This window comes from Salmo trutta, chromosome 37 (genome assembly GCF_901001165.1).
Source record: "Salmo trutta chromosome 37, fSalTru1.1, whole genome shotgun sequence".
Lineage (NCBI taxonomy): Eukaryota > Metazoa > Chordata > Actinopteri > Salmoniformes > Salmonidae > Salmo > Salmo trutta.
The window spans coordinates 32700693-32728344 of record NC_042993.1 but is presented as its reverse complement, the minus strand read 5'-3'; the positions used below and the strand labels follow the sequence as shown (position 1 = coordinate 32728344).

Genomic DNA, 27652 nt, shown 5'->3' with positions numbered 1-27652 from the left:
TACCACCCAGTACCCTGCCCTGCACCTTAGACACTGTCACTAGCCGGCTACCACCCAGTACCCTGCCCTGCACCTTAGACACTGTCACTAGCCTGCCCCACCCAGCACTCTACCCTGCACCTTAGACACTGTCACTAGCCGGCCCCACCCAGTACCCTACCCTGCACCTTAGACACTGTCACTAGCCGGCTACCACCCAGTACCCTGCCCTGCACCTTAGACACTGTCACTAGCCGGCCCCACCCAGTACCCTACCCTGCACCTTAGACACTGTCACTAGCCGGCTACCACCCAGTACCCTGCCCTGTACCTTAGACACTGTCAGTAGCCGGCTACCACCCAGTACCCTACCCTGCACCTTAGACACTGTCACTAGCCGAATAAAACCCAGTAACCTACCCTGCACCTTAGACACTGTCACTAGCCGGCCCTACCCAGTACCCTACCCTGTACCTTAGACACTGTCACTAGCCGGCCCCACCCAGGACCCTACCCTGCACCTTAGACACTGTCACTAGCCGGCTACCACCCAGTACCCTGCCCTGCACCTTAGACACTGTCACTTGCCGGCTACCACCCAGTACCCTGCCCTGCACCTTAGACACTGTCACTAGCCGGCCCCACCCAGGACCCTACCCTGCATCTTAGACACTGTCACTAGCCGGCTACCACCCAGTACCCTGCCCTGCACCTTAGACACTGTCACTAGCCGGCTACCACCCAGTACCCTACCCTGCACCTTAGACACAATTTCACTAGCCGGCCCCACCCAGTACCCTACCCTGCGCCTTAGACACTGTCCCTAGCCGGCTACCACCCAGTACCCTACCCTGCACCTTAGACACTGTCACTAGCCGGCCCCACCCAGTACCCTACCCTGCGCCTTAGACACTGTCACTAGCCGGCTACCACCCAGAACCCTACCCTGCACCTTAGACACTGTCACTAGCCGGCCCCACCCAGTACCCTGCCCTGCACCTTAGACACTGTCACTAGCCGGCCCCACCAAGTACCCTACCCTGCACCTTAGACACTGTCACTAGCCGGCCCCACCCAGTACACAACCCTGCACCTTAGACACTGTCACTAGCCGGCCCCACCCAGTGCCCTACCCTGCACCTTAGACACTGTCACTAGCCGGCTACCACCCAGTACCCTACCCTGCACCTTAGACACTGTCACTAGCCGGCCCCACCTAGTACCCTACCCTGCACCTTAGACAGTGTCACTAGCCGGCTACCACCCAGTGCCCTACCCTGCACCTTAGACACTGTCACTAGCCGGCTACCACCCAGTACCCTGCCCTGCACCTTAGACACTGTCACTAGCCGGCTACCACCCAGTACCCTGCCCTGCACCTTAGACACTGTCACTAGCCAGCTACCACCCAGTAACCTGCCCTGCACCTTAGACACTGTCACTAGCCGGCTACCACCCAGTACCCTGCCCTGCACCTTAGACACTGTCACTAGCCGGCTACCACCCAGTACCCTGCCCTGCACCTTAGACACTGTCACTAGCCTGCCCCACCCAGCACTCTACCCTGCACCTTAGACACTGTCACTAGCCGGCCCCACCCAGTACCCTACCCTGCACCTTAGACACTGTCACTAGCCGGCTACCACCCAGTACCCTGCCCTGCACCTTAGACACTGTCACTAGCCGGCCCCACCCAGTACCCTACCCTGCACCTTAGACACTGTCACTAGCCGGCTACCACCCAGCACCCTACCCTGCACCTTAGACACTGTCACTAGCCGGCTACCACCCATTACCCTACCCTGCACCTTAGACACTGTCACTAGCCGGCTACCACCCAGTAACCTACCCTGCACCTTAGACACTGTCACTAGCCGGCCCCACCCAGGACCCTACCCTGCACCTTAGACACTGTCACTAGCCGGCTACCACCCAGTACACAACCCTGCACCTTAGAGTCTGCTGCCCTATGCACATATAGTCATTGAGCACTGGTCACTTTAATAATGTTAACTTATCATATATAACTACTTTTGTACATACTGTTTGTATTTAAATACTTTCATCTTGATTCAGCTCGTTCTAATATTTCTACTACTGTACATAGCATTTTAGTTACACTGTTTATACGCATTGCATATTTATGTACAGCGGGGGAAAAAAGTATTTGATCCCCTGCTGATTTTGTACGTTTGCCCACTGACAAAGAAAGGATTAGTCTATAATTTTAATGGTAGGTTTATTTGAACAGTGAGAGACAGAATAACAACTAAAATATCCAGAAAAACGCATGTCAAAAATGTTATAAATTGATTTGCATTTTAATGAGGGAAATAAGTATTTGACCCCCTCTCAATCAGAAAGATTTCTTGCTCCCAGGTGTCTTTTATACAGGTAACGAGCTGAGATTAGGAGCACACTCTTAAAAGGAGTGCTCCTAACCGCAGCTTGTTACCTGTAAAAAAGACACCTGTCCACAGAAGCAATCAATCAATCAGATTCCAAGCTCTCCACCATGGCCAAGACCAAAGAGCTCTCCAAGGATGTCAGGGACAAGATTGTAGACCTCCACAAGGCTGGAATGGGCTACAAGACCATCGCCAAGCAGCTTGGTGAGAAGGTGACAACAGTTGGTGCGATTATTCGCAAATGGAAGAAACACAATAGAACTGTCAATATCCCTTGGCCTGGGGCTCCATGCAAGATCTCACCTCGTGGAGTTGCAATGATCATGAGAACGGTGAGGAATCAGCCCAGAACTACACGGGAGGATCTTGTCAATGATCTCAAGGCAGCTGGAACCATAGTCACCAAGACAACAATTGGTAACACACTACGCCGTGAAGGACTGAAATCCTGCAGCGCCCGCAAGGTCCCCTGCTCAAGAATACATATACAGGCCCGTCTGAAGTCTGCCAATGAACATCTGAATGACTCAGAGTACAACTGGTGAAAGTGTTGTGGTCAGATGAGACCAAAATGGAGCTCTTTGACATCAACTCAACTCACCGTGTTTGGAGGAGGAGGAATGCTGCATATGACCCCAAGAACACCATCTCCACCGTCAAACATGGAGGTGGGAACATTATGCTTTGGGGGTGTTTTTCTGCTAAGGGGACAGGACAACTTCACCGGACGATGGACGGGGCCATGTACCGTCAAATCTTGGGTGAGAACCTCCTTCCCTCAGCCAGGGCATTGAAAATGGGTCGTGGATGGGTATTCCAGCATGACAATGACCCAAAACACACGGCCAAGGCAACAAAGGAGTGGCTCAAGCAGAAGCACATTAAGGTCCTGGAGTGGCCTAGCCAGTCTCCAGACCTTAATCCCATAGAAAATGTGGAGGGAGTTGAAGGTTCGAGTTGCCAAACGTCAGCCTCGAAACCTTAATGACTTGGAGAAGATCTGCAAAGACGAGTGGGAAAAAATCCCTCCTGAGATGTGTGCAAACCTGGTGACCAACTACAAGAAACGTCTGACCTCTGTGATTGCCAACAAGGGTTTTGCCACCAAGTACTAAGTCATGTTTTGCAGAGGGGTCAAATACTTATTTCCCTCATTAAAATGTAAATCATTTTATAACATTTTTGACATGCGTTTTTCTGGATTTCTTTGTTGTTATTCTGTCTCTCACTGTTCAAATAAACCTATTATTAAAATTCTAGACTGATCATTTCTTTGTAAGTGGGCAAACGTACAAAATCAGCAGGGGATCAAATACTTTTTTCCCCCACTGTGTATACTATAGCTCACTATAGACATAGCTCACTCTAATATATCTACTGCTGTACATATCATTCTTAGTATTTCTTGTGTAAATTCCTCCGGTGTAAAGTATATACATATACAGAAGATTGCACTTGGATTACTGTTACAGTGCTATTTGGGTTGTTGATTTGATGCGTTCCTACATTTCTTGATTTTTAAATGTTATTTAAAATGTTAAATTGTTTTATTATTTGTGTACTTGTTTGACATTTTACTGCATTGTTAAAAGCTAGCGACAAGCATTTTGCTGCACCCGCTATAACATCTGCTAAACTGTGTACACGACCAATAAACTTTGATTTGATTTTGATTTTGATTTGTGTGTGATGCCCAGAGGGACAGGGGAAGTGGAGCGCTGTACTTCCTGCGGGGGGGGGGGGGGGTGAGCTCTCTCTCGGCGGGGGTGTGCAGCAGGCGTGCGGACAGCCGTCTACACCCCTACCCCACTCCCACTCCCACAGCGCCGCGGGCGAGAGGGTCCCCGTGCCCTCCACCCCCACTAATGTATAATTCATGCTAAGTAGCAATTCTGATGTTTTGCTAGAGGGAGAGAAAAATACAAGAAATTTCCAAATAAGGTTGCCTGTTTTTTTCCCCCAATCCAGAGTTCATTTGCGATACCACACAATTAGTCGAAAAGAATCTGAGGATATATAGCTGCCCTAGAGTTGCACCAGTAATAACCAAGGGAGAAAAATTCACCCAATAACTTTGTCCCGAGTGTTTCAATTCCCAAAAAGTGCCTGATGGAGAGAGTTGCTAACAAGAGTATATGAATCTCTTTATGGACTAATGAACCCCAAATGTCCCATGGTAAAAAAAAACCCACACAACTCCATATAAGACCAACGACTGTGGGTATCAGATGCTTTAATAAACTAAAAAGGAGAGATTCAACTATGTTTGATGCTCATGTACTACACTATAGACGGCAAATGGGTTCTAATCTATGGTATCAAGGACTAGTTACTTTGCTCAGCAAAAAAACAAAAAAAAAAAACACTTGGGATTTTGAATGGAATCTTCTGCAAAGCTTTTAGCACTATGCTCACTCACAAGGGCACCATCCTTCAGAGGGACCGGGGCTTGGTGTGCATCCAACAAAAGTGTCCCCCAGAATTTCATCTTCAAAACCCACGTTGAATTTGTGTTTGAATAGCACTCGGGCGACAAATCAAAAATATGTTGGATGCTAAGAATGAGGTCACCTGCTATTGATCCTTAAAATGTTCCTCGAGAAGTCTCCTTGTATAAAGGGATGTTTACACCCTCGCTTCTTTGAGTGATAGGCCCAGTGATGGACGGTCATTTTGCTGCCCTCTCTTTCTCTCTCTCTCTTTTTTTCTTTCTCTCTCCCTCTCTCTGAAGAGACCATACCAAGGCCTGTGCCAAACCCCTCATTTTCTCCTGACAGATATTTCATTAAACTTTTAACTCTTTGCAAGGTAATTCACTTGACATTTCAGGAGGAGGGTTTTAGCACTACTCATTGTTGCCTCTGCAATTTACTGTCAGATGGACACTTGTCTAATAAATCTCCAAAAGCCATTTTAAGGAAACCTAAAAGGAGTGTCAAATGCTGGCTTGAGTAGTGTTTTTAAAGCTTTTCTTGTCTCAAATCCTGCTATGGACCTATGTGAACAAAGTCTGTGAAAACCATCAATATTTCATTCCAATAAATAGCATTGTGTGTCTTGCAATTAACATTTAAACCAACAAAGGAGGAAAATGTTTTATGGCAAGGCCTTGCGCTGTGCAGGTCCCAGTGGCACCGATTTAATTAAGACCTCTTGTCTTAATTACTTAATAAGCCTAATTAGGAACATTTCTGGAGAGAGGTATTTGGCTGTAAGTGAGATGGAAATCGGTGGAATTGAGTAAGTCCATTTGTTATTTCATTTAAGTTCAATGTTAAATCAAATCAATGTATGTGTGCGTGTAGCACAGCTCAAGGGAGACGTTTGATCACCGTGGGATTTGTCCGGACCTCCAATCCTGCGTTTAAAAACATACTGCTGTTAATCATGATACATAGGGATTAACAAAAATACACAATAATCTAGGCTAATAGCTCGTAAACCACATCTGAAGTCGGATCAAGCCTGTAATACTGCCGGTGTTTTGTCATTGTTACCTGCCATACATAGACAGATGTGTGGAGGAGAGGGGGTGAGAGGAGGGTGAGGAGTGGGGGGCTCGCCGTGTCACCGCGGCGATAAGCAGGGCCGAACCCACCCAATCACATAGTCTGCCGCTGGCGCATTCCTGGCCACTTAATTAGGGGTTGTTGGTACCACAGAAGGTGTCACCAACCTTTTCACTGGGAGAACAGATGGGTGTCCTTTTTCTGAGGTCCTGCCAATGCCCCACTCTCCCGCGCTCCTGGGAAAATGACCTAACTCAAAGGCAGCTGCTTAGTCCAGCTTGAGTGATTCTTTAGAGACACTTCTATTGGGGATTTAGTGGTATGTACCACTGCAGAGAGAGAGGGGGGAGAGACCAAGAGGACTGTATCCCTGACCAGTCGTTAGTTCTGTGTTTTTACATGTTATGATAGATGGAGTTATAGTAGGCTTCCGTATCGATGTTTCTTAGACACGGACTGCAGAAAGAAAGCGAGGGTCGGACCTCAAAGTGCGTGACGAGTTCACATTCTGCATGTGGAAGCACCTCCCCCCCCCCGCCACAACCAGATGGTGTGAATGTCAACAGAGAATGGTTCTGTCCTGGGTAGGACTGTCTGGGGAACAAAAAAGGAAAGGGTTCCTCGACAGTTACAAAGAGGGGCCATGGAGAGACTGTGAGGGGAGGAGCCTGAGTCCTAACAGATAAAAAGAACAGGAGAGTTGTGAGAGGGCAGAAGTTTCCACTGGTGAGTGAAAGGAGATGCAGAGAATCTGAGGCTGCAGATTGGTCTGGAGGGGTTCTGGAGGGGGTCAGGATTTTACATTCCCCGTGCTGGGTGGACAGAAGATGGCCTGTCACTCATTCGTCAGCTTGGCTCAGACTGGGGAACCAGATGGCTGATTAGAACACAGCGCAATTAGAATCACAGGGTCACATGCCTGTTTTGTTATTGGAGGCTAGGGATATCTTGTTTACCTGCATATGGTATATCTGTTGATTTAGAAATACATTTTGTACTTTGTAAGTTTAGTTTAATTGTTAGCTCTTGGGATTTTTGTTTTGCATTCATACCCTTTCGTAAAAGACTTGTGAAATAAATGCGGTTATATAAACGGTTATACAATGGGAACAATGTTTTTTGTCGTTGTTGCTGATTAATCATTTGTTTCAAGAAAGGTGAAAATATATGTACATAAAGTTTGGCATAAGGGAAAATGTAGGGTAAGAAAAATACATTTTACTCAGGTTTTATGTTATAGTCAGGTGATTCTTCCAATATAGTGTATTATATCCCGCCTGTTAGTCGAGGGATCTCATCTGATGGCTGAGTGGGGAGTTTCACTGGAAATATCCTCAGCTCAATTCAGCTGTAGCATTTTATTGACGTGGCAGGACATCGAATCTGTCATTTTCATCATGTTCTATAGTGGATAAACCTGTTTCCTACTGCTTTTTCTATCAGATATATGTCTGCTCAGTTTTATGGTTGTGGAGTTGAGGCCAACCCTGATCGATCTATTGAAGCTTGGGATTTAATAGCTGCACAGCGCCCGGTTCAGGGCAATGGGGAGGAAGGTATATTTAATCACTAAACAGGAGAGAGGTGACAAGCCCCGGTCGCTAACACTTTCCGTTTTATGAGGAGGAGCTGAAGCACGGCCCACACAGTCACACACTGTGGATGGAAGACAGGCCTACAATAGCACAATGGGTCTTTGCTATCAATGTTTTTTTTTTATCCTGAATTTGACTTGTCATACATCAAAGATGAAACCTGATAGTTTAAGTTTAACTGTTTAAAAGTATATATATAAATATTGCCCACAGTATTCAAGTGAACCCAAATGATCTTGTCCCAGACGACTACAGTTGTCACGTCTCTTCCCGCTCCCCCTCTCCGGTGCTCGACATCGCCAGTTTATTCATTATTACTCACACCTGCCACCATCATTACGCGCACCTGTGCTTCATGAGACTCACCTGGACTCCATCCCCTTCCTGATTACTTCCCCTATATCTGTCACTCCCTTCGGTTCTTTCCCCCTTGCGTTACTGACTCTGTTTTATGTCTGTACGCTACTCATGTTTCTTGTTTTGTTCTATGTTCCGTTATTTATTCAATTCCCTCCCTGTACTTGCTTCCCGATTCTTAGCCTACATGTTATAAGAGTAGCATCTCTACATGGCTAATGATGAGTCGTGGCTGGTGGCTCAGTGGTGGTGATAGTGTGGGATTAGATTCTGTCCATTAATCCTGTTGTTGCTGTTTGGGGACACAGAAGAGGAACTCTGGTCCCCCCTCAGATAGACAGACAGAGCAGAGAGAGATGTGGCTGGTAAAGAGAGAGAGAAAGATTGTTAATTTATGAAATACTTAATATCTATTGCTTTGGCAACAGTGGCAACCATCCATTCATGCCAATAAAGCATTTATTGAATTGAGAGAGTGCGAGAGGGGGGAGATTGGGCGGCAAAATGACCGTCCGTCACTGGGCCAATCACTCAATGAACTGACAGAGCGCACATCCCTTTATACAAGGAGAAATATCTAGGAAAATGTAAATGACCAATAGAAGGTGACTTTGAGAGACTTTGACTTTTTGTCTCACTAATGAGACCTCCTCATAGAGAGAGAGAGAGGTCCCCTGACATTTTTGTCACTGGGAGCTTATAGAGCACCCTCCACCTGTGCCCTGCCATGCTCTCAGACCCTACTTCCCCCTGCCACTGATGCCCCTTCACTTCCACTAAGCTCCTGATGTGTCTAACGTTGACGCTGAGGGTGTACAGCGCCTTGCCCACCATCTACGCATGTTAAAAGTCAGTAAGTCCTCCGGACCCCCTTGCCAGTCCTCATTCTCTGTTTTCTCTTGCAGTGACGGAAACGGTGGTGGAGAGAGAGGGTGAGAGAGAGCGGATTGACTTATAAATCAGCTCCTTCTCCCTGACTTCACTGAGAGAGAGAGAGAAGGGAGAAACACGGAGAAAGAGAGAGAGAGCGGTAGAGAGAGAGGCCCGTCATCCAGACTAATGACTTTCACTTATTGCAGATTAATGATGGAGCGATGTTAATTACACTATGAGCTCTTTGTCACCCTCTGAGGTTACCACTGGGAATGTTGTGGGAGCGTTACGGCAGCATTCGGCCTAACAACCGTGATTATTACAGCCTTCGTCTCTGGGAGAGAGGGATGGAGAGTTGGAGGATAGAGGGAAAGAGGGATGGAGAAGCGAGAGGGGGAAAGATGGATGGAGGAGAGACAGAGGGAGAGGGTTGGGTGTGAAGGCAGTCTGGGAGAGAAGGATAGAGGGGTGTAGGAGAGAGTGATAGATGGGTGGAGGACAGAGGTAAAGAGGAATGGAGGAGAGAGAGAGGCAGAGAGATAGAGGTGGGTGGGAATAAGGCAGAGCTGTTTAAGGGAGAGCCATTGTGTGGCGGCGGCCTGATCGTGGCGGTAAAGAGTGAATAATGGGGCTTGATTACAGTCCATGAACGGCACATCGTTCAGAATCAATCGTCGAGCACAATTACGGGAGCGCCAACAGCGGCCCTCTATCTCCCCGGACAGAATAGGAAGTGATTGTGTCAGAGGACAACATCCTCCTCCTGGAAATGACTTGTTGCCTCCTCGTGTGGAACCATTAGAGCAGGGGTACCCATACCCACAAGCATTTCCTTATGCACTTAGGACACACACACACCTTCTAAAAAGCTTTCACAGTCACCTTAACATGTACATTCACACACCTCACACACCACATACACCACATAACGCTGCATCAATTAAAGCACATTAGAATAAAATCTACTCAGACAAAGACTGACTGGTGACTGTACACATGGACACACAAAAGCAATATATAAGTGATATTCCAGATGATACAAATGGTCCTTGTCTAACAATGTGTTTGCCCTGGTCTCAGGTATGGGTTTGGAGTTCTGGATGCAGGGCTGATGGTGCAGCAGGCCTTACAGTTCCAGGCTGTCGCCCCTCACAGGAAGTGCACACAGGAAGTCACTCTTGACCCCATCAGGTGCTGTCACAATGCTATAGCATCCATTTAAAAACATATTGGTTCAGAGGAGGGGCAGGAAGGCTAAGAATTGATATAAGGGACAACAAGATGTCTATACTTTATGATGTTTTCTGTACTTTGGGATAACACAAATTTAAAAAATAAAATAATAAAGAAAACAAAATGATTAAAAACAGCCAGATGATGTATCTGGCAGCAGGTTTGTGTGTTGTTGACATTTGATTGACAGCTGTGTGGATGGTTGTGATGGTGATTGTTTCTCTGAAGGATCCTGCCCTCCGGGGGAGAGGTCAGTGTGAACATCCAATCAGCAGACTGCTTGGGGACGGACACTGAGGTCAACACGCTGGAGCATGTACAGGTCAGAGAGACAGGTTCAAATGTTATTACCAAGACACCACTTCCTCTAACTGGGTGTGAAATAGTGAAGTGTGTGTGTGTGTGTGTGTGCGTGCGTGCGTGCATGCATGCGTGTCTGTCAGTATGTAAATTGGAAAGGGTTTGTTTCTGGCCGCTTTCTCCTGGCAGAAAGCGTTGGTCAGGGCATCGCTGCAAGTGTGATTGATGGACGTGTTGCCATGGGAATGTGCTGTAAACAGGAGCAGGCTGTCAGTCTTTTAAAGCTCGGCAGCATCTCACTCTCAGATGTGACATTGTCACACCAGATGTGCTGTGTGAGATGAACGGGGGCGGCTGGGTGTAGACTTCATCTGTTTATTAAAGTCATTCATCGAATACTGATACTAATACTCCCCCACCTCTCTCTGTCTGTATCCTTCTCTCTCATACTCACACACACACCTCAGGTGAAGGTGAGTCTCAGCAGTGTGTGTCGTGGTGACCTCTCCGTAGCCCTAGTGTCCCCGGCAGGCACAGTGTCTCTGCTCCTGGCCACGCGGAGCAACGATGCCTCGGCTGCCGGCCTGAGGAACTGGACCCTGATGAGCGTCCAGTCCTGGGGGGAACACCCTCACGGTGTCTGGACCCTCAAGGTCAGCCGCAGTCCTTTACCATGTTTACACCCCCAAAGAACTTTAAATTCACCTCACACAGCAAATTCACTAGTGGACATTTAACTTGGAAAGGGTTACATTCATCACTTCAACAGAGCTCATAGAAATCCTTTCAATCTAGTTAAATGAACACTTTTGAGACTAGACTCAGTTCATCCCAGTCTCATCCGACAATAGCCTTTTCTATTTTCCTCTCTGCGATACGTTGATGGATTTACTGAGTGATGTTTGATATTGAGGAAGGGACAAAATGGAAAGGAAATTAAGAATCCCTGGTCCATTCCACTGAATGACCAATTAGACTTCAGACTGACTGTCATGCGATGCAGACAACGATGAGACAAAGTGGGTGAGCTCATTTTGTGTGTGTGTGTGTTTGCTTGTGTGCGTGCGTTCATGTTTGTGTGTGTGTGTGTGTGTGTGTGTGTGTGTGTGTGTGTGTGTGTGTGTGTGTGTGTGTGTGTGTGTGTGTGTGTGTGTGTGTGCGTGTGCGTGCATGTGTAGGTCAAATGGGAATCAGGCCTTGTAAACAGTTGGAGGTTTATAGATTTTTTTAAAAGCTGGCGAGAGGAAGGGGACCTCCCCCCTCCCCACACACACACACACACACACACATACACACACACACACACACACACACACAGACAGACACACACACACTCACGTCCTCCTGCAGATTTACTGTCCCCTTTGTGACCACTTACTCAGGCCCAACGCTGTGGAGACACAGAGAACACAGCAGAGTGACACACAGGCTAGAGTGTGCTCAACACGCATTAACACTGGGAGCTGACGATGCTCGGCACAGCTCGGCACAGCTCGGCACAGCTCGGCACAGCTTAACACACTGCTAATCAGCACACACAGCACACAACACAACCCTTAACGTACAGCAGCTTACTGTAAATCAGCCGACAGACAACACATGCGGTTTGTATGCATACACACACACACACACACACACACACACACACACACACACACACACACACACACACACACACACACACACAACACGCAAGAACTTACCTTAACTCAGCACACAAACAACACACACATTTACAGGAAACATGAACACAAATATGAATGCAATGCACACCTTGCACTACACACTTGGCCACAGAGAGAGGGATGCCTTACCACACAGACTGGGAGAGGACTTAACGCCGCTATCTCCTGTATCAGTGTTTTACTGAAGGACAGTGGTGGGGGTGGAGGAGGCTGGAGGGGTGTTTCTGTCAGAACTGGAGATAGTCTTTATTGATTTGTCATGATGACAATTGTCAAAGGTGGTGAAAGAGCCAGATGGAATTGAAAGAGAAAAAGGAAGGCTCCGCGCCGTGACCTTCCAGCATGCTAAAGGATATCACCGCAGGGTAGTAAACGCTGTAAGACAAGGTAGACTCTCTCTCTCTCTTTCTCTCTGAGCTCACGCTCTCTCTCCTCACTCTCTCTCTCCCCCTCTTTTTTCTCATTCTCTGAGCTCATTCACTCTCTCTTTGAGCTCTCTCTTTATCTGTCTCCACTCTCTATATACTCCATACTGTGTCTCTCGTTTTCTGCTCTCTCTCTCTCTCTCTTCCTCCTTTCTCTCTCTCTCTCAACCCGCCCAGTCTCTAACCCGCCTCTGTAATAGCCCAGAGGAAGCAGAGGAAGCTGGCTGGTTTGTTTACACTAGAGTGGGAACATTAGTGTACATGAATATATCCCTGCTCAGTAGAACACTGGTGCCCTTCTGCAGTGTGAAACTGAGGTAACATCACGTAGGAAATGAAAAGTACAGTATGACAATTTTGACCCAATTGCTTTGTTTATTGTTGGTTTCTACGACAATAAAGACTAGTACCCATGCATGGAGACAGGCAAAGAGACTCGTGTGTACACACACACACACACACACACACACACACACACACACACACACACACACACACACACACACACCACTGCTCAACCTCCTCTGGCTCACAACTGCCCCCTCTCTGCCCACTCAGCACACCACAGCCCCTGGTGCCCACACGGATGGCATGGTAGCATGGCATCATTGCACTATGGCTCGGCTTTATAGATTTTAGAGGCGAGATCCCTATTCCCAGTAGACTGGTTAGAGCTGGATAGAGAACTAACTGCTGGATAAATACAGTAAGTGTGTTTAGCCTACAGCAGTGTGGCTGGCATGACTGACGGATGATGTACAGTGCCATTGGAAAGTATTCAGACCCCTGGACATTTTCCACATTTTGTTACGTTACAGCCTTATTCTAAAATTGATTTCCCTCATCAATCTACACACAATACCCCGTAATGACAAAGCCAAAACAGTTTTTTAGACATTTTTGCTCATTTATAAAAAATGTAAAAATGAAATATTACATTTACGTAAGTTTTCAGACACTTTACTCAGTACTTTGTTGAAGCACCTTTGCAGCGATTACAGCATCGTGTCTTGTTGGGTATGACGCTACAAGCTTGGCACACCTGTATTTGGGGAGTTTCTTCCATTCTTCTCTGCAGATCCTCTCAAGCTCTGTCAGGTTGGATGGGGAGCGTTACTGCACAGCTATTTTCAGGTCTCTCCAGAGATGTTTTATCAGGTTGAAGTTCAGGCTTTGGCTGGGCCACTCAAAGACATTCAGAGACTTGTCCCGAAGCCACTCCTGCATTGTTTTGGCTGTGTGCTTAGGGTCGTTGTCCTGTTGGAAGGTGAACCTTGGCCCCAGTCTGAGGTCCTGAGCGCTCTGGAGCAGGTTTTCATCTCCCAGTCCTTGCCACTGAAAAACATCCCCACAGCATGATGCTGCCACCACCATGTTTCAACGTAGGGATGGTGCCAGGTTTACTCCAGATGTGACTCTTGGTATTCAGGCTAAAGAGTTGGTTTCTTGGTTTCATCAGACCAGAAAATAGTGTTTCTCATGGTCTGAGAGTCTTTAGGTGCCTTTTGGCAAACTCCAAGCGGGCTGTCATATGTCTTTTACTGAGGTGTGGCTTCCGTCTGGCCACTCTACCATAAAGTCCTGATTGGTGGAGTGCTGCAGAGATGGTTGTCCTTCTGGAAGGTTCTCCCATCTCCACAGAGGAACTTTAGAGCTCTGTCAGAGTGACCATCGGGTTCTTGGTCACCTCTCTGACCAAGGCCCTTCTCCCCTGATTGCTCAGTTTGGCCGGTTCAGCCAGCTCTAGGAAGAGTCTTGGTGGTTCCAAACTTCTTGCATTTAAGAATGATGGAGGCCACTGTGTTCTTAGGGACCTTTAATGCTGCTGACATTTTTTGGTACCCTTCCTCAGATTTGTGCCTCGACACAATCCTGTCTCAGAGCTCTACGGACAATTCCCTTGACCTCATGGCTTGGTTTTTGCTCCAACATGCTCTGTCAACTGTGGGACCTTATATAGACAGGTGTGTGCCTTTCCAAATCATGTCCAATCAATTTAAATTACCACAGGAGGATTCCAGTCAAGTTGTAGAAACATCTCAAGGATGATGAATGGAAACAGGATGCATCTGAGCTCAATTTCGAGTCTCATAGCAAAGGGTCTGAATACTAAATAAATAAGGTTTTTATTTTTATAATTCTGCAAAAATGTCTAAAAACCTTGCTTTGTCAATATGGGGTATTGTGTGTAGATTGATGAGGAAAACAATCAATTTTATCAATTTTATAATAAGGCTGTAACGTAACAAAATGTGGAAAAAGTCAAGGGGTCTGAATACTTTCCGAAGGCACTGAATATACTAATACAATCCCAGGTGGCACATCTGAATTCCCTCCTTCTATGACCCCAAAAGAACCCAGAGAACTCCCACGTAAACACACATGGCATACAAACAGTTAGAAAGTAGATGCATGTACTGCAAAATACATTCAAATACACATTCATTTTCACAAGCACATAAACACTCACTCTGGCCCAAGGTGGATTTCTAAAGGTGCATGCATTTGCATGCATTTGCATGTATAATGAGTTTGGGGAGATCAAGCGTTCCAACCGCTCCTTTGTGGGTATTTCTTTTTCTTTTTGGGGGGGAGCTGCCCTCCATGTGAATATCACCCACTGTGTGTGTTGGCACCGCATCGCAGATGGTTGGGGCCGAGGGCACCCTGTGGGCACAGGGTACCACTGAGTGTTTGTGTATATGTGCTCGCACTTGCGTGTGTATTTGTGTGTATGCATTTGTGGCATGTCTATGTGTGTTGTTGTTATGGTGTGTGTTTATGTGTGTGTGTGTGTGTGTGTGTTTGTGCGTGCGTGCGTACGTGCGCTCGTGCGTGCGTGGTGCTCCCAGCTTGCTGAGCGGCCACCGTGGCCCTGTTTCGGATGATTGATGCAGTAGAGGGAGCAGAGAGAAGCTCAGGTTCAGCCAGAACCTCCAGTCTCACACACTGCTGGGCCCCCGTTGCTTTACATATGTAAGCCCAGCAAGACTTCTGCTGGCATCCTCCACAGCACTCTCTCTCTCTCTCCATCTCTTTTACTCAATCACACACTTTCTCTGTATATGCAGTTGGAAGTCGGAAGTTTACACACACTTAGGTCGGAGTCATTAAAACTCGTTTTCAACCACCACAAATTTCTTGTTAACAAACTATAGTTTTGTCAAGTCGGTTAGGACATCTACTTTGTGCATGACACAAGTAATTTTTCCAACAATTGTTTACAGACAGATTATTTCACTTATATTTCACTGTATCACAATTCCAGTGGGTCAGAAGTTCACATACACTAAGTTGACTGTGCCTTTAAACAGCTTGGAAAATTCCAGAAAATTATGTCATGGCTTTAGAAGCTTCTGATAGGCAAATTGACATCATTTGAGGCCTACCTTCAAACTCAGTGCCTCAGTGCCTCTTTGCTTGACATCATGGGAAAATCAAAAGAAATCAGCCATGACCTCAGAAAAAGAATTGTAGACATCCACAAGTCTGGTTCGTCCTTGGGAGCAATTTCCAAACGCCTGAAGGGACCACGTTCATCTGTACAAACAATAGTACGTAAGTATAAACACCATGGGACCGCGCAGCCGTCATACCGCTCAGGAAGGAGATGCGTTCTGTCTCCTAGAGATTAATGTACTTTGGTGCGTAAAAGTGCAAATCAGTCCCAGAACAACAGCAAAGGACCTTGTGAAGATGCTGGAGGAAACAGGTACAAAAGTATCTATATCCACAGTAAAACGAGCCCTATATCGACATAACCTGAAAGTCCGCTCAGCAAGGAAGAAGCCACTGCTCCAAAACCGCCATAAAAAAGCCAGACTACGGTTTGCAACTGCACATGGGGACAAAGAACGTACGTTTTGGAGAAATGTCCTCTGGTCTGATGAAACCGAAATAGAACTGTTTGGTCATAATGACCATTGTTATGTTTGGAGGAAAAAGGGGGAAGCTTGCAAGCCGAAGAACACCATCCCAACTGTGAAGCACGGGGGTGGCAGCATCATGTTGTGGGGGTGCTTTGCTGCAGGAGGGACTGGTGCACTTCACAAAATAGATGGCATCATGAGGGAGGAAAATTAGGTGGATATATTGAAGCAACATCTCAAGACATCAGTCAGGAAGTTAAAGCTTGGTCGCAAATGGGTCTTCCAAATGGACAATGACCCCAAGCACACTTCCAATGTTGTGGCAAAATGGCTTAAGGACAACAAAGTCAAGATATTGGAGTGGCCATCACAAAGCCCTGACCTCAATCCTAAAGAAAATGTGTGGGCAGACCTGAAAAAGCGTGTGCGAGCAATGAGGCCTACAAACCTGACTCAGTTACACCAGCTCTGTCAGGAGGAAGGGGCCGTAATTCACCCAACTTATTGTGGGAAGCTCTTGGAAGGCTACCTGAAACGTTTGACCCAAGTTAAACAAGTTCAAGGCAATGCTACCAAATACTAATTGAGTGTATGTAAACTTCTAACCCACTGGGAATGTGATGAAAGAAATAAAAACTGAAATAAATAATTCTCTCTACTATTATTCTGACATTTCACATTCTTAAAATAAAGTGGTGATACTAACTGACCTTAGACAGGAGGAAAACTTGCACCATCCCTACGGTGAAGCATGGTGGTGGCAGCATCATGCTGTGGGGATGTTTTTCAGCGGCAGGGACTGGGAGACTAGTCAGGATCGAGGGAAAGATGAACGGAGCAAAGTACAGAGAGATCCTTGATGAAAACCTGCTCCAGAGCACTCAGGACCTCAGACTGGGGCAGAGGTTCACCTTCCAACAGGACAACGACCCTAAGCAAACAGCTAAGACAACGCAAGAGTGGCTTCGGGACAAGTCTCAGAATGTCCTTGAGTGGCCCAGCCAGAGTGCGGACTTGAACCCGATAAAACATCTCTGAAGAGACGTGAAAATAGCTATGCAACATGAGAAAATCCAGCAAGTGGGAGGCTTTTCAGCGGTTGAATTACATTTATGCAGCGCAGAAGGGAACCACGCCTGCAAAGGCCATTACGCGCCTTCAGAAGGTAAGACTGAATACCAACTACTGAGAAGTACGTAGGAAAGACGTGTAAGAAAGGTGGAAATCTGGCCCTAGGTGGCCTAGGTGCCTTTGTTTCTTATAATGTAGCCCATCTGTTTCTCAATCTGTATTGTCTCAAAGTATTAGTCACTTCTATTGCTTCTCCCTTTCCTTTTTTATCTCTTACATATTCAACTCAATGTGCAATTTCACATAATATTTTTTTTTTTAAGTAGAAATACTAGTGCCATAACATTTGTACGGACAACATGGGATTATGACATTTGATATTTAAAGCAAATCCAACAAAGAATCTCTTGCAAGACACAGACAGACAAACAAACAAACAAACCAATCAGATATACTGATCATCACCTATAAATCATCAATCATAGTTCCATATACGCACGATCTATGATTGTGATGTTATAGTATGCTTTCGCATAAAGTCACACATGAAGTGCCCTGTCAAGGAAATTAAAGTGAATTGAATAGAATTTAATGTAATTCAAATTGAAATGTAATTGAATTGACTGGAATTCGGGTTTCCATTTCACCTGTGAGACTATTGGTGTCAGAAAGCGATCTGGATCTACATTAGTGCATGGTCTCCTCTCTCTCCTCTCAGCCATGGACGGCCGGCTATCGACCCACCTGTGGCATCACACTGTTTGTTTACCAACAACAAATCAATGCTGCGCTCAGCTGGGGGCTGCTGGGAATGGTCTCTGTTCCTCTCACATACTCACTCAACAAACACACACACACTGTCAACATTCAAACGCACGGCCTTTGTGGTCAATGCCACACAAATGGACTGGGCTATACTGTGTTGGACTGTTTGTGAGTATTTGACTTATTGTTGCCCTAGAGCCTAGTACCTGACATTACACGTGTATTCTATACACCCATTGACAGAGTGTTACGGTGTAGATAACATGGTCTATTAAAATTTTATTATAGAAATTCTGTAAAGACATCAAACGAAATGCTATAAAGAAATGCTGTATATACAGTTGAAGTCGGAGGTTTACATACACTAAAGTTGAAATCATTAAAACTCGTTTTTCAACCACTCCACAAATTTCTTGTTAACAAACTATAGTTTTGGCAAGTCCGTTAGGACATCTACTTTGTGCATGACACAAGTAATTTTTCCAACAATTGTTTACAGACAGATTATTTCACTTATAATTCACTGTATCACAATTCCAGTGGGTCAGAAGTTTACATACACTAAGTTGACTGTGCCTTTTAAACAGCTTGGAAAATTCCAGAAAATGATGTCATGGCTTTAGAAGCTTCTGATAGGCTAATTGACATAATTTGAGTCAATTGGAAGTGTACCTGTGGATGTATTTCAAGGTCAACCTTCAAACGCAGTGCATCTTTGCTTGACATCATTGGAAAATCAAAAGAAATCAGCCAAGACCTCAGAAAAAAAAGAAGAAAATATTGTACACCTCCACAAGTCTGGTTCATCCTTGGGAGCAATTTCCAAACACCTGAAGGTACCACCCTCATCTGTACAAACAATAGTACGCAAGTATAAACACCATGGGACCACGCAGCCGTCATACCACTCAGGAAGGAGACGCGTTCTGTCTACTTGAGATGAATGTACTTTCGTGCGAAAAGTGCAAATCAATCCCAGAACAACAGCAAAGGACCTTGTGAAGATGCTGGAGGAAGCAGGTACATAAGTATCTATATCCAGAGTAAAACGAGTCCTATATCGACATAACCTGAAAGGCCACTCAACAAAGAAGAAGCCACTGCTCCAAAACCGCCATAAAAAAGCCAGACTATGGTTTGCAACTTCACATGGGGACAAAGATCGTACGTTTTACACCTGCATTGCTTGCTGTTTGGGGTTTTAGGCTGGGTTTCTGTACAGCACTTTGAGATATCAGCTGATGTAAGAAGGGCTATATAAATAAATTTGATTTGATATGAACTGTTTGGCCATAATGACCATTGTTATGTTTGGAGGAAAAAGGGGGAGGCTTGCAAGCTGAAGAACACCATCCCAGCCATGAAGCACGGGGGAGGCAGCATCATGTTGTGGGGGTGCTTTGCTGCAGGACGGACTGGTGCACTTCACAAAATAGATGGCATCATGAGAGAGGAAATTAGGTGGCTATATTGAAGCAACATCTCAAGACATTAGTCAGGAAATTAAAGCTTGGTCGGAAATGGGTCTTCCAAATGAACATTGACCCCAAGCATACTTCCAAAGTTGAGGCAAAATGGCTTAAGGACAACAAAGTCAAGGTATTGGAGTGGCCATCACAAAGCCCTGACCTCAATCTTATAGAAAATGTGTTGGGAGAACTGAAAAAGCGTGTGCGAGCAAGGAGGCCTACAAACCTGACACAGTTACACCAGCTTTGTCAGGAGGAATAGGCCAAGATTAACCCAATTTATTGTGGGAAGCTTGTGGAAGGCTACCCGAAACGTTTGACCCAAGTTAAACAATTTAAAGGCAATGCTACCAAATACTAATTGAGTGTCTGTAAACTTCTGACCCACTGGGAATGTGATGAAAGAAATAAAAGCTGAAATAAATCATTCTCTCTACTATTATTCTGACATTTCACATTCTTAAAATGAAGTGGTGATCCTCTGACCTAAGACAGGCAATTTTAACTAGGATTAAATGTCAGGAATTGTGAAAAACTGAGTTTAAATGTATTTGGCTAACATGTATGTAAACTTCTGACTTCAACTAAAGTAAACTAAAACACATGTAAAGTGTTGGTCCCATGATTCATGAGCTGAAATAAATATCCCCACATTTCTCCAGACGCACAAAAACCTTATTTCTCCTAATTTGTTTATATCCATGTAAGTGAGTTTTTCTCCTTTGCCAAGATAATCCATCCACCTGACAGGTGTGACATATCAAGAAGCTGATTTAATAACATAATCATTAAACAGGTGCACCTTGACAATAAAAGGCCACTCTAAAATGTGAAGTTTTGAGGAGTATTTCTGTCTGTAATGAAGCCCATTTGTGATGAAAAAGGAATTATAATTGGCTAGGCCAGGCTCCCCAGTGGGTGGGCCTATGCCCTCCCAGGCCCACCCATGTCTGCGCCCCTGCCCAGTCCTGTAAAATCCATAGATTAGAGGCTAATTTATTTATTTCAATTAGCTGATTTCCTTCAATGAACTGTTACTCAGTAAAATCTTTGAAATTGTTGCATGTTATATTTTTGTTCAGCATAAATTCTGTATTAACTAAGTGTTTCTGTGTGTAAAGTGTTGATATTAGTTTGACTGTATACAGTCAGGGTGTGTGCGTAACAGTGCTGTGTCCCGGGCCCCCAGGTGACAGACAACAAGGGGACAGTGGGCCGCTGTGTAAGGGTTAGCTCAGAGGAGGCAGCGGGAGCCCTCCTCGGTGTCACACTTCTCCTCTACGGCACCTACAACCCACACAGGAGCCTGCACGGTACGAGGCATCTGTGTTTGTGTATGTGTATGTGTGTGCGTCACTCGGTCTGTCTGTCTGTCCGTCTGTCTGTCTGTCCATTTTTCTGTTCGTTCTTTCTTCCGTCCGTCTGTCTCCTCTCTATATCACCCATCAGGAAAGTCTCCCTGTCCTCGTACCAACTGCGAGTCCACTCCCATTTCCCCACTGCCGTACAGTAACTGTAGAGAAGTCAGTTCTACAGTATGTCTCTATCCCTCTTATTCGTCTCTTCAACCTCTCCCCTCCTCTCCCCTCCTCCCCTCTGTGATAACTGCAGTCGTTTCTCTTGGCAGCGGTGGCAGGTGGTGACCAGGGGAAGTCTGATGTGTAATTACTGAGTGACCCCGGCAGACCCCTGGTGGCCCCCTCCTCAGTGTGTGTCAGCTCCCCGGTGCCCTCACACACACACACACACACACACACACACACACACACACACACACACACACACACACACACGCACACACACACGCATACTGTACAGGCACACACATACACACACACCAGGCCAGGGGCCGTGTTTAAGAGGTAGGAGCTGGTGCTGTGACAGAGACACGTAAGCCGTTTCATAGCTCCTCTTTCATTCCCCCTCTCTCTCTTCCTCCCTCCCTCCCTCCTCACTCTCTCTATCCATCTCTTCATTCCTGGATCTAGTTGTAGTTCATGCTGTTAGTCCATCTGCTGTCCGTGTGAAGACACACTTTGAACTGGGAACGCAAACACAACAAGCTCTCTCGTCTCACTGCAGAATTAGACATTTATCCACGTTTCTCAAAACGTCAAATTTCGAAGTTGCTCCAAACGTCAAATTTAGTAGGTTAAGGGTTAACGTTTTTGATAGTTAACGATTAGTCACTGCCACTCAATATAGCCATACTTCGTCTGTGTGTGTGTGTGTGTGTGTGTGTGTGTGTGTGTGTGTGTGTGTGTGTGTGTGTGTGTGTGTGTGTGTGTGTGTGTGTTTTCCCTCTGTACAGTATGCTGCTGCATCAAGACAACAGGTATGTTGCTGCATACTTCCATGTGTAGGATGAAACCAGCTAGACGCTGTCTTTGTGATTGTGCTGTCTGTGTGTTTCTGGTGTGTTTCACTCGTGTGCATGTTGTGTGTTGTAAGTGAAAGTCAATTGCTGTGATTATGTGGCAGTAATTGAACAGGGACAGTGTGTTTAATTGAGTTGTTTGTCCCTGATGTTCCTCTATAGTAGCAGATCTGCGCTAGTGTGTGTGTGTGTGTGTGTGTGTGTGTGTGTGTGTGTGTGTGTGTGTGTGTGTGTGTGTGTGTGTGTGGGGGGGGGTGCTTTACTGTTTGTTGATTTACTGCATTTGTAAGCTGTTTAAATATGTGTTGTTCTTTGCCTGTTTGTAAAATAGGCTACTGTATGTGTTTTTCTGTGTCTGTAAGGGTTTAGTACGTTATGTTATTCTTGGTTGGGTGTGTGAGTGTTTGTACGTGTGCGTGTGTGTATTCGTATAGGCACTGGCTCTCTATCTGATGTGCCTCCTGGGTTCTCTCACCCAAATCAAATGGTAGGAAACATCAATTTCACCACTCTCTCCTCTCTTCTTATCTAATCCTCCCCTGTCTCTCAAGCCTCTTCTATCCTTCTCCCCCTCCTCCTCTTCTAGTCTGCCTTCCTCTTCTCCTTCCCTCCAGCTCCTCTCCTCCTCCTGTCTCTGTCTGTCTTCTCCTCCTCCCCCTCTCCTCTCCCTGCTCTTTCTGTCTCTGTGGAGGTGTGATTACCATCCTCCCCTGAACAGTGGCGATCTGAGCATCCGTGTGTGTGTGTGTGTGCACTGCATCAGGCGTGTGTCTGTCTGCCTGCGTGCGCGCTTGTGTGTGCGCGTTTGTGTGAATGCGTGCATGTGTGTGTGTGTGTGTGTGTGTGTGGCAATGGTGATCTGAGCATCCTGGCGCTGGGCATTGTGCAGAGCGATTCATGGGCCACGTCTCCAGATGAATGTCTCCATTCACAATTACACCCTCTCCATTAGACGCAGCCTCCGCTGTGTTGGAACGCCTTGTCGTCTTCTTTTATCCCAATAAAAAAAGCAATTAAATCTGGACAAAACAAGCCAGGATAGAACGGTGAACCTGAGAACAGCAAGGGCCGAGTCTTTAACTGGGTTCACACAAGCTCTACCGTCTGTCGCGTTCATATACATACAGACAATCAGTCTCATGCCCTGTACCCTTTAGTCGTATGCATGCGTGCATAACATATGTTCTTGCACATATGTATGTTTGTGTGTTTATTTTATAGGCACACACGCAAACATACTCTCTCTCTCACTCACGCACAAAGCACGCGTGCACTCACACACACAAATATAAGCACACATATAACATAATGATGGTCTTTTTCCCCCGCTCTCTTAGAAGAGCCCCTGCAGAGTTTTTTGTCCATGGGGGCATACCACCCTGTCCCTCGGACGGGGTTGTATGTTCGGGACAGGTACCCACCTCAGGACCTGATCCAGAGGGCCTTTGAGCTAGAGAGAGACAGGAAGGTGGGCACTGAAGACATCCCTGTCCCACGCCAACGCAAGGTATACTGCACCACGGGCACATACACATTTGCACACACTGGCACATACACACAATCACTCTCGCACACACACACATACACTTGTGCACACTGTTCTACAAGTGTGTTAACTATACACACACACACACACACATCACACACATTGATTTACTATTACAATAAATCACTGGCGTCACCTAATTTCCTATGGATTTCAATTTCCCCTGGACAAATCTGCATTGATCAACTTCAGGTATAAGGATGTGCCAGGCGTCGCTCACGTTGACAGAGTGAAGAATGACTATCAAACTACTGCGTGTGTGTTACCTCACTTTGAGTGTTGTTTTGTATGTTGGTGGTTCATGATCACCATAATTTACAAAATATACATTACTGATCGCACTGTTTATTATTCAATGAAAATTCAAAGGCAATGTACTTGAAAGGGGATACCTAGTCAGTTGTACAATTGAATGCATTCAACTCAACCCCTCTGAATCAGAGAGGTGCGGGGGGTTGCCTTAATCGACGTCATCAGCGCCCAGGGAGCAGTTGTTGTTGGCGGTTAACTGCCTTGCTCAAGGGCCCTTTCCCACTCAGGGATTCAGAACCAGCAACTTTTCAGGTTACTGGCCCAACGCTTTACCAGGTGTCTTTACCGCTTTCATGCCTTTCTGTAGGTAGGTAGTCACAGTGGGAGACAACCTTAGGTTTAAGTCGCCTCTTCACCGTTGATGTTGAGACTAGTGTTTTTCAGGTACTATTTAATGAAGTTGCCAGTTGAGGACTTGTGAGGCGTCTGTTTCTCAAACTAGACACTCTAATGTACTTGTCCTCTTGATCAGTTGTGCACCGAGGCCTCCCACTCCTCTTTCTTTTCTGGTTAGAGCCAGTTTGCGCTGTTCTGTGATGGGAGTAGTACACAGCATTGTACGAGTTATTTAGTTTCTTGGCAATTTCTCGCATGGAATAGCCTTCATTTCTCAGAACAAGAATAGACTGACGAGTTTCAGAAGAAAGTTATTTGTTTCTAGCCATTTTGAGCCTGTAATCGAACCTGATGCTCCAGATGCTCAACTAGTCTAAAGAAGGCCAGTTTTATTGCTTCTTTAATCAGGACAACAGTTTTGAGTTGTGCTAAAATAATTGCAAAAGGGTTTTCTAATGATCAATTAGCCTTTTCAAATTATAATCTTTAAAATTATAATCTTTGATTAGGTAACACAACGTGCCACTGGAACACAGGAGTGATGGTTGCTGATAATGGGCCTCTGAACGCCTATCTAGATATTCCATCAAAAAAATCTGCTGTTTCCAGCTACAATAGTCATTTACAACATTAACAATGTCTACACTGTATTACTGATCAATTTGAAGTTATTTTAGTGGACAAATAATGTGTTTTTCTTTCAAAAACAAGGACATTTCCAAGTGACCCCAAACTTTTGAACAGTAGCGTGTGTCGTAGATAGTCAGTCAGTGTAGATGGCCCATGTTGTCTATCTGTGTTCTAGATGAGTTGTGTCAGTGTTAGGCTATGTTTGTGGGCCTGTTCACTTGGGAAGACAATGTATTTCCTGGGGTTGTTCCCCCCCAGAGGCAGATCTGAATGGATCGCAGAGGCGTGGAGGAGAAATAAATTGGAGAAAAGGATAAATCGATGCTTGACGGAGAGTAAACAGACCTTCTAACCCCCGGCCCAAACGCTAGTGCTGAGGTTTTCTCCTTGGGCTGTATTGGATTGGTATGCGGAGCTGAGGAGAGGGGGCTCAGAAAAAGACTTGGCCTACAAATGATGTCCTTTGTTTGATCCATTAGGGAGGGGACCTCTACTGTCCTATGGTGACAGTGGGGGAGGGACAGTTCTAAGGAACATCTCTGTCAGCTTCCTCTAACGGCTCTTCTTCTCTGGACAGAGAGAGAGAGATGCCAAGCGAAGACTGCTGAAGGTGTCATCTATTGGGGAAATGAGTGTGAGGAGAGTGTGTGTGTGGGAGGGGGTAGATTTGAAGGGAGAGTGAAAGAAAGTATGTAGAGAAGTTGTTTTTTTTGCCTTACTAATCTTGAAAACCCAGTCAAAGGTAAAATCAACAAAATATTATTAAGTTACATGAATTTAAGTGAGCATTAACTTTTGGTTGGCCCAAACTTAGCTTCAACATAAGAAAACTTCGGCAAACATTCTGCCAACATAAAATTATGTGTACTCAATTTGTCTCTAATGTTCATTCAACTAGATGTTTTTTTGTGTGGAATTTTACCAAAAAATGGCTGTGGACCTAAACTGAACAAAAATATTAATGCAACATGCATACATTTCAAAGATTTTACTAAGTTACAGTTTACACAAGGAAATCAGTCAATTGAAATAAATGAATTAGGCCCTAATCTATGGATTTGACATGACTGGGAATACAGATATGCATCTGTTGGTCACAGATACCTTTTAAAAAAAAGGTAGGGGCATGGATCAGAAAACCAGTCAGTATCTGGTGTGACCACCATTTACCTAATTCAGTGCAACACATCTCCTTAGCATGAAATTGATCAGGCTGTTGATTGTGGCCTGTGGAATGTTGTCCCACTCCTCTTCAATGGCTGTGTGAAGTTGCTGGATATTGGTGGGAACTGGAACACGCTGTCGTACACGTCGTTCCAGAGCATCCCAAACATGCTCAGTGGGTGACATGTCTGGTGAGTATGCAGGCCATGGAAGAACTGGGACGTTTTCAGCTTCCAGGAATTGTGTACAGATCCTTGAGATGCAGATGCTGAGACATTAGGTGATGGCGGCGGATGAATGGCACGACAATGGGCCTCAGGATCTCGTCACAGTGTCTCTGTGCATTCAAATTGCCATCGATCAAATGCAATTGTGTTTGATGTCCGTAGCTTATGCCTGCCCATACCATAACCTCACTGCCACCATGGGGCACTCCCTTCACAATGTTGACATCAGCAAACTGCTTGCCGACACGACACCATACGTGCTACTCTGTCTGCCATCTGCCCGGACAGTTGAAACTGGGATTCATCTGTGAAGAACACACTTCTCCAGCGTGCCAGTGGCCATCGAAGGTGAGCATTTGCCCACTGAAGTCGGTTACGATGACGAACTGCAGTCAGGTTAAGACCCTGGTGAGGATAACGATTTTGTGCAGAAATTCATCGGTTCTGCAAACCCACAATTTCATCAGCTGTCCGGGTGACTGGTCTCAGACGATCCTGCAGGTGAAGAAGCCGGATGTGGAAGTCCTGGGCTGGCATGGTTGCGCATGGTCTGAGGTTGTGAGGCCAGCTGGACATACTGCCAAATTCTTTAAAACGATGTTGGAAGTGGATTATGGTAGAGAAATTGACATTAAATTCTCTGGCAACAGCTCTGGTGGACATTCCTGTAGTCAACACGCTTCCTCAAAACTTGAGACTTCTGTGGCATTTTGTTTGCACTAACAGGGATTTAAGCAAAATTGTGCACAACATTTTAGAAAAATAAGATTGTTGTGCATTTGGAACATTTCTGGCATCTTCTGTTTCAGCTCATGAAACCAACACTTTACATGTTGCATTTATAATTTCGTTCAGTACAGTTACACACGGTGCTTTTTTATCTATCTTTTTTACCCCAATTTCATGGTATCCAATTGGTAGTTACAGTCTTGTCCCGTCACGGACTCAGGAGAGGCGAAGGTCGAGAGCCGTGCGTCCTCCGAAACACAACCCAGCCAAGCCGCACTGCTTCTTGACACAACGCCCGCTTAACCCAGAAGCACCAATGTGTCAGAGGAAACACCGTACACCTGGCGACCGTGTCAGCATGCACTGCACCCCAGCCCGCCACAGGAATCGCTAGAGCACAATGGAACAAGGACATCCCTGCCAGCCAAACCCTCCCCTAACCCAGACAATTGTGCGCCGCCCCATGGGTCTCCCAGTTGCGGCCGGCTGCGACAGAGCCTGGACCTCTAGTGGCACAGCAAGCACTGCAAGTCAGTGCCTTAGACCACTGCACCACTCAGGAGGCACACATAGTTCTTTTAACATACAATGTTTTCAACTTACATACAATAATTACATTGTGAATATTCATTTATACAGTAATGAGTATTTAACATGTTCTCACCTGGGATTTGAACTCACCACCTCTTGATTCACAGCATTCCAGTCTTTCTGCTACGTCACCATGTCTGTGTCAATAACTGATTTCACCTGTATTTCTACACTTTGCACTTCAAAGTAAATCTCAGCTCTG

General features: G+C 45.7%; 1 protein-coding gene across 1 annotated transcript in view; it reads left to right on the top strand.

The window, feature by feature from the left end:
* The window catches only part of LOC115177405 (neuroendocrine convertase 1), a 60957-nt gene that overhangs the window by 30750 nt on the left and 2555 nt on the right, over positions 1 to 27652 (top strand). The window contains exons 4-8 of the mRNA XM_029738148.1: positions 9802 to 9912; positions 10183 to 10276; positions 10722 to 10907; positions 20728 to 20851; positions 23253 to 23422. Of these exons, the coding sequence (XP_029594008.1) occupies positions 9802 to 9912; positions 10183 to 10276; positions 10722 to 10907; positions 20728 to 20851; positions 23253 to 23422 (685 nt within the window). The remainder of the gene's footprint in view (positions 1 to 9801; positions 9913 to 10182; positions 10277 to 10721; positions 10908 to 20727; positions 20852 to 23252; positions 23423 to 27652) is intronic.